The 18,967-nt window shown below is 33.8% G+C and overlaps 1 protein-coding gene across 2 annotated transcripts in view; it reads left to right on the forward strand.

The window, feature by feature from the left end:
* FAF1 (Fas associated factor 1) overlaps positions 1-18,967 on the forward strand; it is a 435,975-nt gene that overhangs the window by 190,251 nt on the left and 226,757 nt on the right. For both annotated transcript variants that reach the window (XM_003799928.3, XM_023519165.1), the window contains exon 7: positions 5,994-6,099. In XM_003799928.3, the coding sequence (XP_003799976.1) occupies positions 5,994-6,099 (106 nt within the window). The remainder of the gene's footprint in view (positions 1-5,993; positions 6,100-18,967) is intronic.

Here is an 18,967-nt window from a genome sequence, read left to right on the forward strand (position 1 = left end):
CCCCATAAAGACAGGCTTTGCTTTTGCTTAGGCTGGTCTCAAATTCCTGAGCTACTGTATGCATGAGCTCAAGCTCTTGCCTTGGCCTCCCAAAGTGCTAGGGTTACAGACAAGCTATCACTCCTAGCCTAAACAAACTGCTCTCACAAGGAACATGAATATGGTAGATGAGCCCCAAACAAGACCTGTGTTTTTTTTTTTTTTTTAAACCAAACCAAAACCCCCAAACCCCATGTAGATCTTTTGCCTCCTAAAGATTTGCTGGCATGATGCAGACTGATTAATAGGAGAAAAGGCATACAAATTTATTTAATAGGTATACATTGGAGCCTTCAGAATAAAGATCCAAAGATACAGGGGAAATTGTCCATTTTTATACTCAGGATTAAAAAACTATAGACAACCATGTAGAAATAAGATTGGACACAGGGAGTATGATTTAATGCTAATAGCCTGAGTGGAGAAACTCAGCAAGGCTTATTTGTCTAGATCCTTTTTGACATCTCTGAGTGGGCACTTCTTCCTTCTGGATGTGAGGCAGGGCCCTCTTTGGAATGGGGGGCTCTTATGACCCATATCAAACAGGGTAGGTTAGATAGTTTCTTTATTGCTAGTTTTTACACACAGTAATTTTAGGTTTGATGGCTGGCCTTCAGGAAAAGGAGTTCTTGTTTTTATGAACCAGGTTGGGGAGGAGGGATTCTATTTTTGTTTGTTTGTTTTACACAGAATCTTACTATGTTGCCGAGTGCTGTGGTATCAAAGCTCACAGCAACCTCAAACTCCTGGGTTTAAGCAATTTTCTTACCTCAGCCTCCCAAGTAGCTGGGACTATAGGCACCCACCACAATGCCCAGCTATTTTTTTGGCTGTAGTTGTCGTTGTTTGGCAGGCCTGGGCTGGTTTCAAACTCCCCAGCCTCCGTGTATGTGGCTGGCACCCTAGTTGCTGAGCTACAGGTGCTGAGCCAGGGATTCTAGTTTTTATGGCTAGCCTCAGGGGAGAATAGGAAGAATAACTCACAAAAGTACCATTGATGAGTACTTTTGTTCAATTTGCACTGTCATGGTAAGAAGATTTTAAAGTACAGATTGCCTTCCAAAGTATTCTATTTTCAGTAAGTTATAATAGGTCACTTTACAAGTTGTGTTTTTGGTAAAAATTCTCACTTGCAGTGAGACTCTATCTCAAAAAAAAAAACAAAAACCTCTCACTTGGCTTTTTTAAATTTAATATTCGTAGTTCTATGAAAAAAGGATTTTTTTCTTGAAAATTTGCAGAGTAGTTAATTGCCTAAAATAGGGTCTTATATATGATTGACACTCAATAAATACTTTTAAAAGAAGGATTGATTGATTTTTTTTAAACTCAAACTAGAAAGTAGTGGGATGGGGATTCAAATATGGCTTTATGACTTCCCAGCAGTTTAAGCCATAAATATTTTTCTTACAAACTTTCCATTTTCAATAGCTATCCAGGAATTATAGAACTAGACTAAATTGGTGTCCTTCTAAAGTAGTCTGAAAGTCAGTGCTTGTCCTGGCAAACCAGTCTGCCTAAGTTTGCCAATCAAGATTAAGAAACATATCTAAGGAATTGCACAAAGCCAAGTACTAAAAATATTAAGCATATCCATCAATTTATATGTAAAGATAAAGGAGGATCTAAATAATAATCAGGACTTTAAAAATTCTGAGCTCTTTAGCCTAGCATTTAAAGCCCTCCACAATGTGGGTCTGTAATATTTTTCAGGTTTTCTCTATCACAGACCCTTCTTCACATCCCTTATATTGCTTCCTCTTTGCCTTCTACATCTTTCCTTATATTCTCCAGTCTCCATTTCTGTTCAAACTATTCTGAGTCTGAAATCATCCTCCATATCTGTTTAGCAAATTATTATCCGTTCTTCCTCATAGTACTTCCACATATTCTCCCTTATCCACAGTCTTTACATCTAACTGTTCGAACCTCTCTGGATAGTCTGTCTTGAGGTAAGTGATTGTCCTTTACTCCTCTATTATTACAAATAATAGGAATGAAATAATTAAGAATGAATGAATGATGAAATTCTGGCAGACAGTAATATTATTCATCTTTGTATTCTTCAAGCAGTCTATCCCTTTAGGGGATAAGATCCTAAGGTGTAATGAACATGGAATCAAATTTGGTTAGAAAGTAAGTTCTACTTGTTTGTTAGGGCTTTATGGCCTTGGGCAACTGATCTTACCGAACCACAGTTTTATGTAGAAAATAATACTTCACAGGTAGACTCAAAACATGAGAATTGGTAGTTTTTTATATGCAGTTCACAATATGCAGAACTGTTTAAATCTTTATAGGATTGAATTGAATCATTGTCTAGCGTGTTAGTTGCCAAGAGATATACTGATGAAATAATCAGATACCAGAAAGCTTATAGTCTTGAATTCAGGGCATCCACACATTAAACACAGCAAAATATACAAGACATGGTACAGTTAAGTTTTAAAGTATGTGCTATAGAAATACATAGGAAAGAGGAGCTCAATATGTTAAATACAAGTGGTAGGCCTGCCTAAAAGGTGGTTTGAAAGCTGTTTACTGTTTAGTGTTTGGAGGTGGGCAAAGGAATGGAGGATGAGAGCAACATGAACAGAGATTGTCGTGAACGTGGTATGATATTTTTGACATGAGGGAATGTGAGCCAAGGTCTCGCACAAAAGCCAAATTTGAAGAATAGTTATAAAATAGGTCTACCTGTGAATGCCCTTGAAATTTCGCATACGTTTTCTTTTACTTGCCACTTTTGACAGCAAATTAAGTTACTATACATATATTGAACTTGACCCAGTCTATTGTTTGAGCCTCATTTCCCAATACACTTTTCTCCCACACCCATCACCGTAGTCACACTGAGCTTTTCTCACTTTGCTGCCTTTAATGTTTCAGCAGCATTTGTCATAATTGATCCTGCCCTTCTAATTGAAACAGTTATTTCTTTTGACTCCCTTATACTAGACTTTCTTGATTTTTTGTTTTCTCTCACTGATCATTTATCAATCTCATTTAAACTCACTCCTCCTCTGCTTGATTTCAAATGATTGGAATGCCCCAGGGCTCCATCTTGGCCTTTCCTTCTCTAGTCACCTGTTTTTCTAGGTGATTTCTTTTGGCCATGCCATCAAGTCTATACTAACTAAATGCTATCGACACTCCTGCTGTAAGCTCTTTTACTTGACATTTGACTCATACATTAACTGTACATGACATTTCTTTTAATGTTTTAAAAATTTACAAACATTTTTTTTGAGACAAGGCTCATTCTGTTGCCCAGACTAGAGTGCAGTGGTGTCATCATAGTTCACTACAACTTCAGACTCCTGGGCTCAAACAATTTTCTTGCTTTAGCCTCCTAAGCAACTGACTGTGGACATGTACCACCATGCCCAGCTGGTGTTTTTGTTGTTGTTGTTTGTTTGTTTCTTTGAATCTTTTTTAGAGACAAAGTCTCTCTATATTGTTTAGGCTGGTGCCAAACTCCTGGTCTCCAGTGATCCTCTCACCTCAGCCTCCCAAAGTGGTGGGCTTACAGGCATGAGCCACCTCACCTGGCCAACATTTCTTTTTGGATATCTAGTAGACATTTCAAACTTTTAACATACCCAAAACATCACTTTCAATTCACCCATGCACCCAACTCCTATTCTACTTTCTTTGTTAAAGGTAATTCCATCCTTCTGTTTACTCAGGCCATAAACATTGGGATTATGTTTTTCTCTCAGACTCCATCAGTCTGACTTACACCTCTAGAATATATTCTGAACCTGACAACAACTCACCATTTCTGCCTCTACCACTATAGTCCAGACTACCATCATTTCTAGCCTGGACTAGTCTATCTGCTTTTCCTGCCTCCAGTCTGGTTCACTGTAGCCAGAGTAACCAGAGTAATCTTATATAAATTAAAATGTATGTAAGTCCCATCATACAAGTTCCCTTTATAAAACTGTCCAGTGGCTTTCGATTGCAATTACTACAAGGACCTACATAACAGACTCCCGTTCTCTCTTTGTTGTCATACTAGACTCAACTTCTATGTATATAACTGTATAATACACATGCACACACACATTAATTCTTCCACAGTATCTTCCCCAGCTATTCAGTTGAAAGTATTTCTCCTCACAAGACCCCTCTGTTATCTTTTATTTTATAATCCTGTTTTATCTTCTTCACAGCACTAAATCTCTGAAATTATTTATTCATGTACTTGATCATTGTTTGTCTCTTTTACCAGAACATAAGTTTCATGAAAGCAGGGACAATGTTTTTCTTAATGACACTGTATCTCTAGCAACTAGAACAGTGTCATTAACACAGGTAGGTGCTATTTTTTTCCACTTGTTATTTTTTTTGTCTAAATAGTACCACCCATTTCCCATCCCCAGATAAAACCAGGCAAAACTTTTATTCTTCCCAAGTGATAAACTCTAAGGTCCTACATAACTCATGTTTCAACCTGCATGTTTTTTCCTCTGAAGATTTCCCCTGATTCTCTTCCCCTCTCATTGAGTCAGTTAAGTGCTTCCTTCTGTTTCTGTCGTACTTTTGTATTTTCAGCTTCTCATTTGTACTTATCACCATTATATATTTGTCTATCCCTGTTAGACTATGAGTTTTTCATGTATAGGAATTTTGTGTTGTTTGGGTTTATTCCCCTAGCACCTGGAATAATACAAGACATTGAGTTAATATTCATAAATAATGAATCAAAATCTTAACTACCATGGTAGTTTTTCAGACTGGAGTATTGCTGTGTGAGATACAAAGATGAATAAGACACTTAACTTCTGGAAATTTATAATTTATTCATTATTTAATAAATAAAATTTATTTGCAGTATGCCTGACATTATGCTTAACTGTTAAGGATACAATGACAAAAGTTCTTGCTTCAAGAAACTCTATTTTAGTCTGATATAATTACCTTTGATTTTAACCAGCGATATTTCATGATATATGTGTGTGTGTACATATATATGTCCTTCCTAGTTATTTTTAGTCTATAATTATCCTGTGAACTATATGGGAGACAACAGGACAGATTAGCTTCCTAATTCTAATCTTTATGTTGTATGGTATATTTATTTGCACATTGGCAAAGGAGGAGTGCTACAGGGAACCATGTAGCACACCCCAAATATTTTCCTGATGCCATGGGCCTGACAAAATTACACTTGAGGCATGCAGGACAGATTATTCAGACATTGTAGTGATAGATTTTTACTTTTAGTACTGATAAAAATATTATTTCTTAATATTGACATAAAAATAGAACCATGACTTATGTTTCTTAATTTGTGTAGCTAATTTCATATACTTCCATGGTTCTGACACATTTCTGACATTTTGGAACTTTGTCATAGGCTTAAAAAAATGTTGCTCTGAATTCTCTAACTTCTGAATTCTATATATTGCTGAGTCCTAAGTCAAAGTACAATTATTTTGAAGGAATTTTGGTATAGCAGTTAAAGTTCAATAGATTTCATTATCTTCTGAATTCATATTTGTGTCTTATACAACATTCGTGAGTATAAACAATACTTTCATACTTCTGTTAGTCCAGAACTGCTATTTTCACTTGGAATTGAACACAGAGTCTTTGAGTATGTATTTTAGTAGCATGTTTGAAATTTGATATAATTGACAGTTGGTTCTGTTGGAGAAAGTATACATGTAGACAATAGCATATGACTTGTAAGAAAATTCTTATGTATGCAAAGTATTTAGAATTGAAGTTTTAAAACACCTTGGTAGACAAGGAGTTAACAGGTTAGCTCCCCTTGGTTGTTCTCAGCATGCTCTCTTGCCTTTAGGAGCTGAAAATATGATAACACTGGGCCCGGACATGCCTGTGTGGAGGTTAGGGTACTCCTGGGGTTTTTGCAGCTAGCTGTAAAGCAAGCTAGAACTTGTTCATCTCTGAGTTCCTTGTTTTTCTTTCAACCCTTTCAGTGCCCTGCAGGAGTCATTAAATCAAAACTTCATGCTGATCATCACCCACCGAGAAGTCCAGCGGGAGTACAACCTGAACTTCTCAGGAAGCAGTACTATTCAAGAGGTGAGTTATGTCTCACAGCTAAGGAATAAAGGTAGCTCATTATAGCTAATGTTGACCCTGTTAAAGAGGGCTTATCTGTTCTGAGTGGAAACTCTCTTTATGTTTCATTATTGGGTTCTTAATTTTAATTAACTAGAGCATCAATGATTACTGTAGATATACTAAATGACTTGACCTAGAAAGATAGATGTAAATAGGAGCTCTTGATAATTCTTAAACTAGTCAACTTGAAATCCTGCTTAAAAATAACTCATTACTATGTAATATATTTCATGGTTTTAAAGTAATTATTCAAAATATTAATTTGGAAATTGTTGACAGCATTCATTTTCGAGGATCCTTATATTTTCTTTAAAAGGTCACTCTCAAATATATTATTTGTATTGTGTAGTCTGCCAGTTTTTAAAGGGAATTTGAGGAGACTTTTCTTAAGCAGTTGAATCCAATGCCTTGGGCAGCATGCTTCATATGCTATTGGAAATTGTCATTTAGCTTGGACTGTCTGAGAGAGTTGACGTCGTCAATATTTTCTTCAACAGGGCTAACCAGGTCCACTGTTTTAAAAAAGAACCTCCCCTTGGGCCCCACCCAGCTAAATGCTTGTAATTTATCTCCATGGGAAAAAAAGTATTTAAGGCTATGACAGGATTTGTGTTTAGAAACATTGAAATGATGACTATATCATATTAGCCCTCATATTATGAAAGAAACAATCATTTGTCTACTAATCTTTTCAGAGAAAATGAATCATGCTTAATCTTGGATTATTTCATTATTTTTTTCTTAGACTACATTGCTTAAAATACTTACTAATACCATCTTAAGAAAACTCATCTTTACCCTAATCATTTTTTTTTTTCAGAAGTATGTGAATTGTTTCAGTAATGACTAAACTGGTAATGGTTTTATTTTTCCTTTGTCAAGGAATTTCAACTTCTGAATTTGGCATAAGCATCCTATTGCTTTAAGTTTATTTTCTTCATTGATCGCTTGAGTAATTTGTTGACTAGTAACTAAAGTCTTTAAAATTTTTTCTGATCTGACTTCTAAATTGAATCATAGATTTTAATCATAGAATTTTTCTCTGGATTTTATTCAGGATTTTTAAATATGTATAAATTGATGTTTTGTATTTAACCTTCACAATGGATATTTTATTCCCTAAATTTAATATTTTAATTCCTTGAGGAATCTTTTTTGTTTTTACAGTAGAAATAATGTTTTTCTATGGTTTTATCTTAGAGTTATTATAGGATCTTCATGATAGTAAAAGCTAAATTATATATGTGAATATAATTAAATAACAGAAATTTAATTTAAAATAACTCCAATTTAATCCACAAAGGAAAGTTAATAAGAGGTAATAACTTCATTTTATTGTTTATTAACTTACTTAAATTGAAGGATAGGATAATGCATGATGGTTGGATATAGACTCCTTTCTTTTTCTTTCTGATTGATTTTTATAGCCAAAATTTAGCTCTTCTCCCCCCTACATTGGCCAGTTTCTATAATTTGGGTGTGTTTCAACTTTCTCCCACAAGAGGGCAGAAGGGACTATTAAGCAGGTAGCCTAAAAATGCCATTCAGTGTTTTCAAATTAGCTTCTCTTTATATTAACAAAAAGGAGCATAATGGCCAAGTTATTGTTTGATTTACAGATAATTGGCATATTGCGGGGAGGAGACTTAATTTCACCCTTTTAAATTAAACAGGGAGATTTAAAAAGACATAAAATATTCATTAATGTTCGGTGATTATAAAGTAGTGGCATATATTTATTTTGCCTTTATTACTGTTTCGATGGGAAAATACTGCAAATATTTCCGAAATCGAGTTGGCCATACTGACAAGTTGAAATGTTTAAGCAGCGTTAATGCAATCTGCTCACACCTGATATCCTATGCAGAATGATTCAAAATGACTACATCAATTATTAAAAGAAATATTTAAAATTCTGTAAATGTGCCATTGTGCGCCACAGTTGGCTGAAACTGTTCTCCATGGCCTGCTATTTTGATTATCAAGTATATCTTAAGCTTCAAGGACTTGAAGACAGTAAATCTTTTCATACCATTTTCTAAATATTGTTTGAAAAATGTTCCAGAAATTTTTTGCAAAAGACACTCTTACAAGAATTTGATTTCTTCTTTTACTCCCCCCTCCCTCTTAAAGCTAATTTAAAGTAATATTTTAAAATGCTGGTTCGCCAGGAAAAAAATAAATGCAGTTGTTAGTAATGTCACTTGCTTTTTTGTGAGTAGACAGGTCCATATAGGCTTTTTTATTCTGTACAATTTAGAAAGTGGATGTGGGTCTCCTCTCAGGCCTATTGCTATGAGTTTTCTGCTTCAAATTGTGGAATACCTATGGTGGTGGGGGTGGTGTCAGGAGAAGGAAAAGGTGCTCCTTTCTACAGCCATGCAATCCACAATGACACTTAAGTATTTGCATTTTTTTCTTGTTGCATGATTGAGTCAGTTTGCACCAAGATAAAAATATAATTGTGAAACAGTTTTGTTGCATAAATGCTAGTTTTATTTTTTATTAATGTGTTTAATGATGCTAAATATCCTAAATTGTGAATTTCTGTCACCAGGTTTAAGAATCTCTTAAAATATTAATAGGTTCAGGAATGAATTCTGAATAGTATAATTGAGGGGAAGGAAGAAATTTTATAAAAATAAAACATCTTTTAAAAAATATACATAGTATCCTGTGTATATTTTTTAATTTTTGAAAGCTTTGTATTTTTAAAAGAAAGCTTTTGCAGTATTTTTCCTCTTGAGGGAAATTTCTAGCAAATAAAATAGAATTGAAAAAAGATACTATGATTTTAGCTTTTAATTAGACAAAATACAGTTTTAAAACATATTAAATTAGAAACAAGAACTAAAATGCAGTTTGAATTTCAGATAACCTCTTCAGTGACCATATGGTCGTGCAAGTCATTGGTGATAAATCAATAGTTGAACAAGTGTTTGTTCATTCTGGTTCTGTGGTGTGCTGCCTCACAATGCATGACTGTGTCCTTTGGGTGCTGTAGATTTTAGTTTAAGCTAGTTGGTTATTGAGTGGTTTTGTTTTTATTTTGTTTTTGTTTTAAACTCTTTACAAATCCTTCCATTTACATTATCCTACTTGAGGAGAAAGTAGTGACTATATGAAAAGGTCAGAATGGAGAGAGTTGCAAGTAATTATAAGAAGAAGAATTCCTTGTCTTTTTTATTATGAAAAAGTTTGTAAAAATTATCAAATAATATGACAATAATTTTGTGATCCTCTGTTTTTTCTATCTTTCTTGGGTCCTAAGTTAGTCACCTGTCACACTTTAAAAATAGTGAATTTCTTTGAAAACTTGAACAAGCTTACCTGATTTTAATTAATATTTTACACAGAGAATTCAGATTTTTAAAGTTAATTGTACAGATTCTAGTAATTCTATCTAATACTATTAAAGATCTGTAGTTAAAAATTTACTTAAGATGGGTTAATTTCAGGGAAATAAAAGATGATTTGCTTTCAGCAAATCCTAAACCCAGGTGTAGAAAAGGATATAAAGTCCCTGAAATCAAGCCAACTTTTTCTTGGAAACTGATTCTTTGTTATCCGTCTTACTATTGCAAAAGCCTCTGTTAGGCAAAATATCTACTTCTCTTTCTATATGTCGTACAAAATAAGGAATATACACATGACCAGGATAATGATAAGAACCCCAAGTATTTTTAGTGTGGAATCATGGAGTATTACCTATCCATTACTGCAAGAAGCATGATGAATAGCTATTGGAATTATTTAAATCCCCTCCCAAGTTTCACTTTACCCTAGAATTCTCACTGTTCTTATTAATGTTGATTTAGTTCTTAATGGGAATGGAAGAGGAAAATTGACAACCTATAAAGATATATCTTTCAGGGAGTAGTAAAACATTTCACTACTAGTACCATGTTATCTTAACTAGGGATTAAGTAGAAAGCCAGTAGAGTCCGAATTAGTATCACTATTGAACTAAATACATAAATCATACTAGTCCTTAAAAATAATCTTAGCTAAATAACTGAAACCATGAGGCCAGTGCTGATTCTGTGAGTGAACCTCATGTCAGGTTTTGTATGTTGGGTCTATTTTTCTACTTGTTACTCTCTCAACTTGCTTTACTAATGTGTATTTTGTATTATTCTCCTTTATTGCTGATGGTTAGTGACAGTAATTAAAATATGTACCCTTTTACAGATTGTGCTAATGAGTGATTTTCTAGTAGTGGGGTGACTATAACTTCTTAACTAACATGCCCTTTCTGAGGGTAAATGTTTTAAGTATTGGATGTTTTTTGGTTTGTTTGTTTTACAGTTTGGGGAGGGGGATGCTGGCACAAAACTGAAGGAAGAATAGGGTAGCTGAGAATGTGCATATGCAAGAGAGTAAATTAAGTTGTGTGCTTATTTAATTAAAACTTTAAGTGGTTTGTTTTTACTGCAAGATTAATGGCATATATTAGATCAATTAGAATGAACCAATTTTAATTGGTGTATATCACAGTTTGATTTTTAAAATTTGAAACCATAAATGACATCTTAGTAAGAATGAGAGATATAATTTTTAAGCAACTGGGCAGTGAATTAAAGCTTTTATTCAGCTTTTAGTAAAGGAGATTGTGAGTTTTTTTTAAATGTGTGTGTGTGTATATATATATATTAGTAGCTCAAGTTGCATTTTAAAACTGAAATATGTTGAAATCATTCCATTTAAATGACAAATCATTAATGGTCATTTTATCAATATTGAAGTTTTCTGTGACTTTAATAAATTATCTCCTTCAGACATAAATTTAAGTAATATTTACACTGCAATCATCTGTAACAGACAATTCATTTTCCTCCTCTAGATGTATTTTAGAATAATTTGGATTGGAAATCTTTTTCACCATGGAAGTATTTGTTCACCTGCCTTTCAAGATGATAGAAACAATGAAATTTTGTTAAGAATTAAGGACTGTGTTTTAACCTTTTATTACTAGGATATGTGTATCCTAACATTTTTAACCAGCCACCTTTCATAATCTGTGATTTGTGTGTTGGTCGTTTTGAAATGCCTGAGTTAAGAGAAATTATGTTCAGTTATCAGAAACTAATAAACACAAGACATTTTTTTATATGCAAGAAAAGGCAGAGAGTAAATAATTGCACTGGTGACCAATACTGTAATAATCCTGTTTTACAATATGCACTTGACAGGTTGTAATAGTGCTAATTGAAGAGACTAATTCACACTTGCTTCATTCTATTCAAAGGCAAAATCAGCAGCTTGTTTTGCTTTTGACCAGATGGTCCTCATGAACACCTACTGTGCACTTTAAGTGCTTTACTAGAATTACAAAGGCTGGGGGCTGCGTTCGACTCCAAATGATTTGAGAAGAGAGAGAGCGGGTGGGGGGAAAAACCCTCTGTGCTCAATGGATTTGGTGCAAGTAAATTAATTCTAGTGGACCCATTACACACTGAGCCCCCTTTTCAAAGCTCTGAGCCTCCTCGCTTGCTCTGTAGCAATGAGAAAGAGAAAGAGAAAGGCAGATTACTGCAAACAGAAATAAAAAAAAGGGGTATGAAAGGGAGAAAAGAGGCCTTGAAGCCTTTCATATCATTTGAGTTTTTCAAGTGCGTTATTTTTGGGGAGGGTGGATATATGAAAAGCCAATTGGAGTTTTTTTTGTTTTAAAGTGCGCTATTTAAGCACTGTGAATATAGGCGCAAGAGCAACAGTTGACTGAGTTTACTGTGGTGAAGCTTTGTGTCCGAGGATGAATCAAATTCATTATATTCAACTCTTTGTGTTTTAACATGAATGTAGGGTTAGTTTCACAAGACTGTGTCTGTTTAGGATAATTATAATTTAATATTTTCCTTTCATAAAGTTATCACTGTAGATGTCTAAAATTTTAATGAAAGCAGATTTTGTACATTGACTTTGAAGCACCCTGATAGTTTAAAATTCAAAGGAAAGCTTTCTTAGTTTTCAAAAGAAAAGAAAGGCTCATTCTAATGGCATTGAAGGAGAGATTATTATAACTAATTAGAAGTCACACATCTGTTAGCTTTTGGTTTGTGACTTATTTATGTATTTTTTGAGTAAAACATATACTTTTCAAATATATTGCTATTATTGAGTAAACCTGAAGGGATAAAATGCACTTAAAAGAGAATCATTTATTTGAGTTAGTTATTTTTGTAAATCTCTACATATTCCTATAAAAATATGTAATAAGGTGCTTTAAATGTGAATTAGAATTGTATAATTAATAACCTTGGATGGAAAACATTTCCAAACAAAATATTTTCACACAGTCTGTTAGCATAATTCTAGTTATTAACCAAAGTTATTATGAGATAACAAGAAAATATAAACCAAACCAATTTGTAAAAATCTATAGTTATCCTTAAAGCCGTTCACGTGTACAGTACTGTAATTTGGAATACTGACACTATAATTATTTCTTATTGTAAGCTATGTGGGTTAAGATACAAGGGATCAAATTTAGGAATATATGTCACTTGTTTGTTTTTGTAGTTCTGAGTTTAATTTTTGTGATCTGTTTTAGTCACAGAGTTTACTTTTGTTTGATGCCGTATATTAGTGATGCGGCTATTCAAGTTTATTTTTATTAGTAAAGAATGCAGCAAATTCATACCAGTAGTACATAATGATAATAGTAAATGTTTCATAATCTTTTTTAAGTTTAGCTCATCTCTTCAAATGAATATCTAGAATTTATATTTTAAGTGGTATAATGCTCCAATATGCTTTTTATGTCAGTATTTTAATTATATTCTTGGAAAATAAAATTCAGAAATGCAAACATAACCACAAAAATTCTATTTTTCTCAGAGACTTTTAATCGAAGAGAGTACTATGCTTTCTTTGATACTGCAAATAAAATTTCATTCATATTAATAGAATCATAACTTAGGGACTTGTTCATTTAAATATAAGTTGTAGGGTAGGATATGGGGAATTCTCAATTCTTCAATCAACAAAATATCCAGTGAAACTTATGAATAGTGAGGTGTTAATGAATTGATATCCTTGGAGAGAAAAATATTTCAAGAAAAAATTTGAAAGATTAAGAAAACTAACTGAAAAATTTTTTTTGCAATAGACTATTTAAAATAAAGGTAAAGGTACTAGGTTCTTTCTTGTAGGTACAATTAAAAAGCTGTCTTTAAAGCCAGGACCTTAATTAGTGGAAGTGGACAGATCACGACCATGTAGTCACTTAGGTGGAGCTGGTTCTTTGGTTTCTTCCAGTGTTTGGAGCCTTGCTCCTCATGAAGGGCTTTTTTCACTATTAAAATGTTAACTTTTGACTTGGTGCCCATAGCTCAGTGGTTAGGGTGCCGGCCATATACACCCGGGCTGCTAAACCAAAAAAAAAAAAAGTTTGGCGTTGTGGCAGGTACCTGTAGTCTCAGCTACTTGAGAGGGTGAGGCAAGAGAATCACTCAAACCCAAGAGTTTGAGGTTGCTGTGAGCTGTGACACCATAGTACTCTACTGAGAGCAACATAGTGAGACTCTGTCTCAAAAAAATAAATGAATAAATAAATAAAAATAAATAAATAAAATATTAACTCTTAGATTTAAATGGGAGAGATAAGGTTTTCTCCTGTAGGATATGGGTTCGGAAAAACTACAATTTCCTCATAGACCTCTAAATACATTACTTAAGCTGAGAAGGATTTTAACATTTAAGTATCCTTCAGCCATAAAATAAGAATAATAACCTCCACATTCCTCCCCAACCTACAAATAAACAAAACAAAACACAAGGGCTTAAATAAAAGGATGAGTATTTCAACATAAAATGCTTATAAAAATAAGCAGAACCAAGAGTTGGTATTTTAAGACAAGGCCTGCATGCTGAAAATTGTTTACGTGTTTATCTCTACATGCCAAAGTTTATTTGGTTATACCACCTAAAAACATCAGGTTACGGTCATTTTTCTTTTGTCTAATGTGTCTTGTGTATGACTTTTAAGAAAAAATATACCTCTCAATGTAGGGTTATATTACAGTGTTCTATTACTATCAATATATTATTAGTACTATTTAAAAAAAATTTTTTTTTAAAGAAAATAGATTTAAAAGCTTGTAGCAAACATTTTGTATAAATGACAAAATGTATTCCTTGCTTTGTGGTCACTGCGTGACCAGACAGTAGAGTACTGGATTGTTCTAAGGTTTTACAGCTGCAAGGCAAAAGCATCTGCTCGTTGCAAAGCCAGCATTGTTTAATTTTGACACTGACTTTTCCATGCATCTTGTACCAAGCACTGGATTAGATGGCACTAAGATGAAATTTGTTTTAAGTTGCTCCCAAAGTGCAGCTGTCCCTATATACAGCCTTGTAGCTTAACCAAAACAGACAGACTAAGGATCAATCAGAATCTTTGTACAGGGTGACCTCACTAGGCTAGGGAGGCTCAAAGAAAGAATGTTAATGATATTATTTATCATGAATAACTGCAAAATTAGTTTCTAGGCTTATTTAATGTGTACAGCAGCACCCTCACCCTTTTAGGGCAGTAGAAACATCATTAAATACTTAGCTTTTTAAACTGGATATTAATGGTTAAGTATTAGAGTATCTCTGTGTGTATTAGGCACCATTCTTCCACAATCTATGGCAGGGGGGAAATGGTTGGTGTATTGGTCACTAAAGTAGTAATTGACTGGCAATAAAACCCATTCTAAAACGGCTCTGCTAAAATCTTGAAAAGTGGACATTTTTATAGAATGATAATTTTTCTTTAATGTTTCAAGTGAATGAAAAATGAAAGAACACCTCACTTCCCAGGTTTCCTGGGATTGTGTGAATTTCTACCCAGCTGGTCCAAATTGATTGATACAGGGCCAAATATTTATCTGCCTACATTTCAAAGTCTATAATTTGCTAATGAATTGTGGTAATAATCTTTCATCATACATGAAAGATTTAGCCAAACAATTTGCTAAGTATATATTTTGATCATAAAATTTTTGGACTTACACCAAGCTTTACATCTATTTTACAGCTAATGTGTGGAGGTGGAGGGAGGGCAGTGGGAGAATTAATACTGAACATGGACACTTGATAGAAAAGGATGAAGGAAGCAAGAGGAAAGAAGGTACTCTGGGAAAGTCCTGTGAGTCACTCAGGAAAATAAACTATATTTGTACTTACAGTACAAAATATAGTTTTTAAAAATGCCAGTAGAGTTTTATCCTGCAGTATCCAGAGATATGGTATCCGTTTAGATGAAGGCAAGGAAGGGATATTTCTAATTTGCTATTCCAAATTATGAAATTATTCCAGATTAGGGAATAATTTCTTAGAAACTTGATGCTGCAAAACTCAAACCACAGATTTTAAGTAATTGAAGACGTAAAAATCAAAGCCAAATGTTTGTTGGGGCTGAGTTTTTAAAAACTCTAGAGAAGAAAAAAATGCGATTTGACCAATTGTAGAAGAAGCTGGTAAAGGAACCTCCCAGTTAAGCTTTTGAAATGACCGTAGGAACCCAACAGAACATTTTCTCCCTGTAAAACAAAGAGAATGTACAAAGGAAAATTAGGCCTGCAGTTCCAGGAGGATATGTAGCATTAAGTAACCTCTGCTTGAAAAAGTGCCAACCATAACTATGTATCTTAGGAGAGGGGTGTAAGATACACTCCAGAGGAAGTCCAGGATTACCCTTTGGAGTAAGAGGGCAAGAAAATGTTCAAAATAAAGGTCGATTTATACATGTAATTTCTCTTCCATTATTAGAAATCAAGGTGCTATGATTTCCTATTTGACTTTGAATTGTTTTCAGGTTATCCATGAGGAGACTATTAAATAAAGTACTGCTACAATTTCCCTTGCTTAACAGTGTAATAGCAAGTAGTTTCTTTTTTTTTTTTTCCAAAGAACTTTATACTATAGAGAGAAACCATCTATATTATGAAAGAGATAGACTTTCAATTTTATAGATTTTAAAGATAAGCAGCTCTAGAATTTTATATACCTGTGGGACCTCTTGAATATGTAATTAAATTTCACATTTCCAGAGCATTAATTTGTGTTCATTTATATAATTCTCTATTTGTTTCTCTGCTAGAAATATGCCTGCTTATATGTTTACAGTGATTATCTATCCAAGATATAGCATCATTGGACAGTCTTAAAATATAGCAGAACCTCTGTAAGTTGACCATCCAAGGGACTGTAACAAACTGGTCAACATAAGGAACTTGGTCTGCTATTCTGATATGTACATGTGGTACATCCCCAGTCTGTGAAAATTAGGGCAGCTTAAGGAGTGGTCAACATAGGAAGGTAATCAAATATAGAGGTTCTGCTGTATTTAGGAAATTAAAAAATCTGTATGTCTAGCTCTGGCTTTATTTCAGATGAATTGAAAATTTTGTTTTACGTATTGACTTCCTCAGCCTCTTTCCTTTTATATTGGTGGCAGTTAAAATCTTTACTCATTTAACACTTGCCATGCTTTTCATACATTATGATAGTTACTACAGAAAGTACTTAATAAAGTTTTGCTTTGGGGATCTTAAAACTTTTTTTTCTGGCTATATTATAGAAGAGATCCATTATCATATGAAGGAAAATATAATGAAAATCATATTTAAATAAAATTAATTATAGGTGAGATAATTAGTGGGATTCCTGATTTTTTAAAAAAACTCAATTTCAAAAGCAAATATTAGAGTTATAGATTATGTATATAAAATTCAAAGTATGCCAGTGGCATTCGTTTCTAGGTCTTCTAGTGTTCTGTTATCACAGCATTTTACATTTACATGCTTGCCTTTGCCCAATGAAACTATGAAATATTTTCTCCTAAAAGGTATGTTTACAATGTCCTATGATAATCATTATTATAAGAAAAAGAATATCAGTTAAATATCAGTTCGTTTCTATTGAATTAGAAGCTGTTTCCCTTATTCTTCATATGATAGAAAAGGAAATTTTAGTAAGACATTTAAAAAGGCTGCAGTTTTTTTGCTGGTGAAAATTTTTATTGATGTTGGCATGCATACACATGGATCACTTTGCTTGAAATTTTAAATATCAGAAATCTGGTAAATGTCTTGAGTCCTAATTTCTGTTGGTAATTGTTATTTCAAATATTGTAACAAATTTTTATATACAATGAAAGGAGCAATGTGTAAAGCATGACTAAAGGAAATGCGACTGATATATTGACATGAATACATGTCATTAATCTAAATGAATTATGTTGAGTCCTTCTAATCAGTCATCTTTGTTGGTTATACACACATATCCTTTATTGTTCCAAAATTTTCTACATTTCCAGGAACTGGCTTTAGAGCCCATAATGCATTTTGTTTAATAAATGATCTCTCTTATGGTTAGTCTTTGTCCTGTGAAGGAGGGAAATTATTTGTTAAAACTACCAAAAGTAATTTGAAGCCAAGTATTGTAAGTAAGCTAGGTGATAATTCAATTTAGGTAGTCAAATTCAGGTTAGGTGTCTCTTTTATGAGTTCTTTTTCTCTTTATTGACGTATGTATGTACCACATAGCACTTACATTTGTTTTCAATTATCTGTTTACTTACTTATTTCCTTGGTTAAACTATGTGTACCTTAAAATAGGACATGAATTAAATTCATCTCTTTATTTTAGGGACTATCACTGAATGTGTCAGAGAGTAGCTATGTTTAATGAATGACTGAATTTGAAGAAGGATCTATAAACCAATGAGATTATTTGTAGCTAAAGGCAGTTGCAAAAGAGTTGTTTAAGTGTTTGTGAGCATTTCAAGTATGTGTATCAATGTTGAAATAAACATGTACTTTGTTAAGAGGTTTTTTCTTTTTTTTAGAGACAGAGTCTCACTCTGTTGCCCTTAGTAAAGTGCTGTGGCGTCATAGCTCACAGCAATCTCCAGCTCTTAGGCGACTTTGTTGCCTCACCCTTCTGAGTAGCTGGGACTATAGGCGCCGACCACAACATCTGGCTATTTTTTTGTTGCAGTTTGGCAGGGGTCAGGTATACACACCACCCTCGGTATATGGGGTCGGTGCCCTACTCACTGGAGTTTTATGAGAGGATCTCTTTGATTTAGTAATGTAAATTCTCACTTGTGAAAGATGAGGCTGAGAATAGTTTGCAAAAGTACAAAACAAAACTACCATACTTTAAAATGGACTGATGTTATGCTTAATTTATAATATTTGACAAATAATTTCTTAAAATTGGTTTCCTTCTAAATGAGGTTATAGCTGAATTATTTGTTTATTTGTTTATTTATTTATTTATTTTTGAGACAGAATCATACTTTGTCATGCTCAGTAGAGTGCCTTGGTGTCACAGCTCACAGCAACCTCCAATTCTTGGGCACAAGTGATTCTCTGGCCTCAGCCTCCTGAGTAGCTGGGACCACAGGCTCCCACCATAATACCCAACTGTTTTAGAGGTGTCGCTCTTGTTCAGGCTGATCTCGAACCTGTAACCTCAGGCAATCTACCCGCCTTGTCCTCCCAAGTGCTAGGATTATAGGCATGAGCCACCATGCCTGGCCTTATAGCTGAACTTTTATAAATTTTTATTTATTAATTTTTTGACACAGAGTCTTACTCTATTGCCCCAGGCTAGAGTGCCATGGCATCAGCCTAGCTCATAATAACCTCAAATTCCTGGCTTCAAGTGATCCTCTTGCCTCAGCCTCCCAAGTAACTGGAAGTAGCTAGAACTACAAGCTATAGTCACAGTGCTTTTTTTTTTTTTTTTTTTGAAACAGAGCCTCAAGCTATCCCCCTGGGTAGTAATATGGCATCACAGCTCACCGCAGCCTCCAACTCCTGGGCTC

Source organism: Otolemur garnettii, unplaced genomic scaffold (genome assembly GCF_000181295.1).
Source record: "Otolemur garnettii isolate 467f Iridium unplaced genomic scaffold, OtoGar3 scaffold00159, whole genome shotgun sequence".
NCBI lineage: Eukaryota > Metazoa > Chordata > Mammalia > Primates > Galagidae > Otolemur > Otolemur garnettii.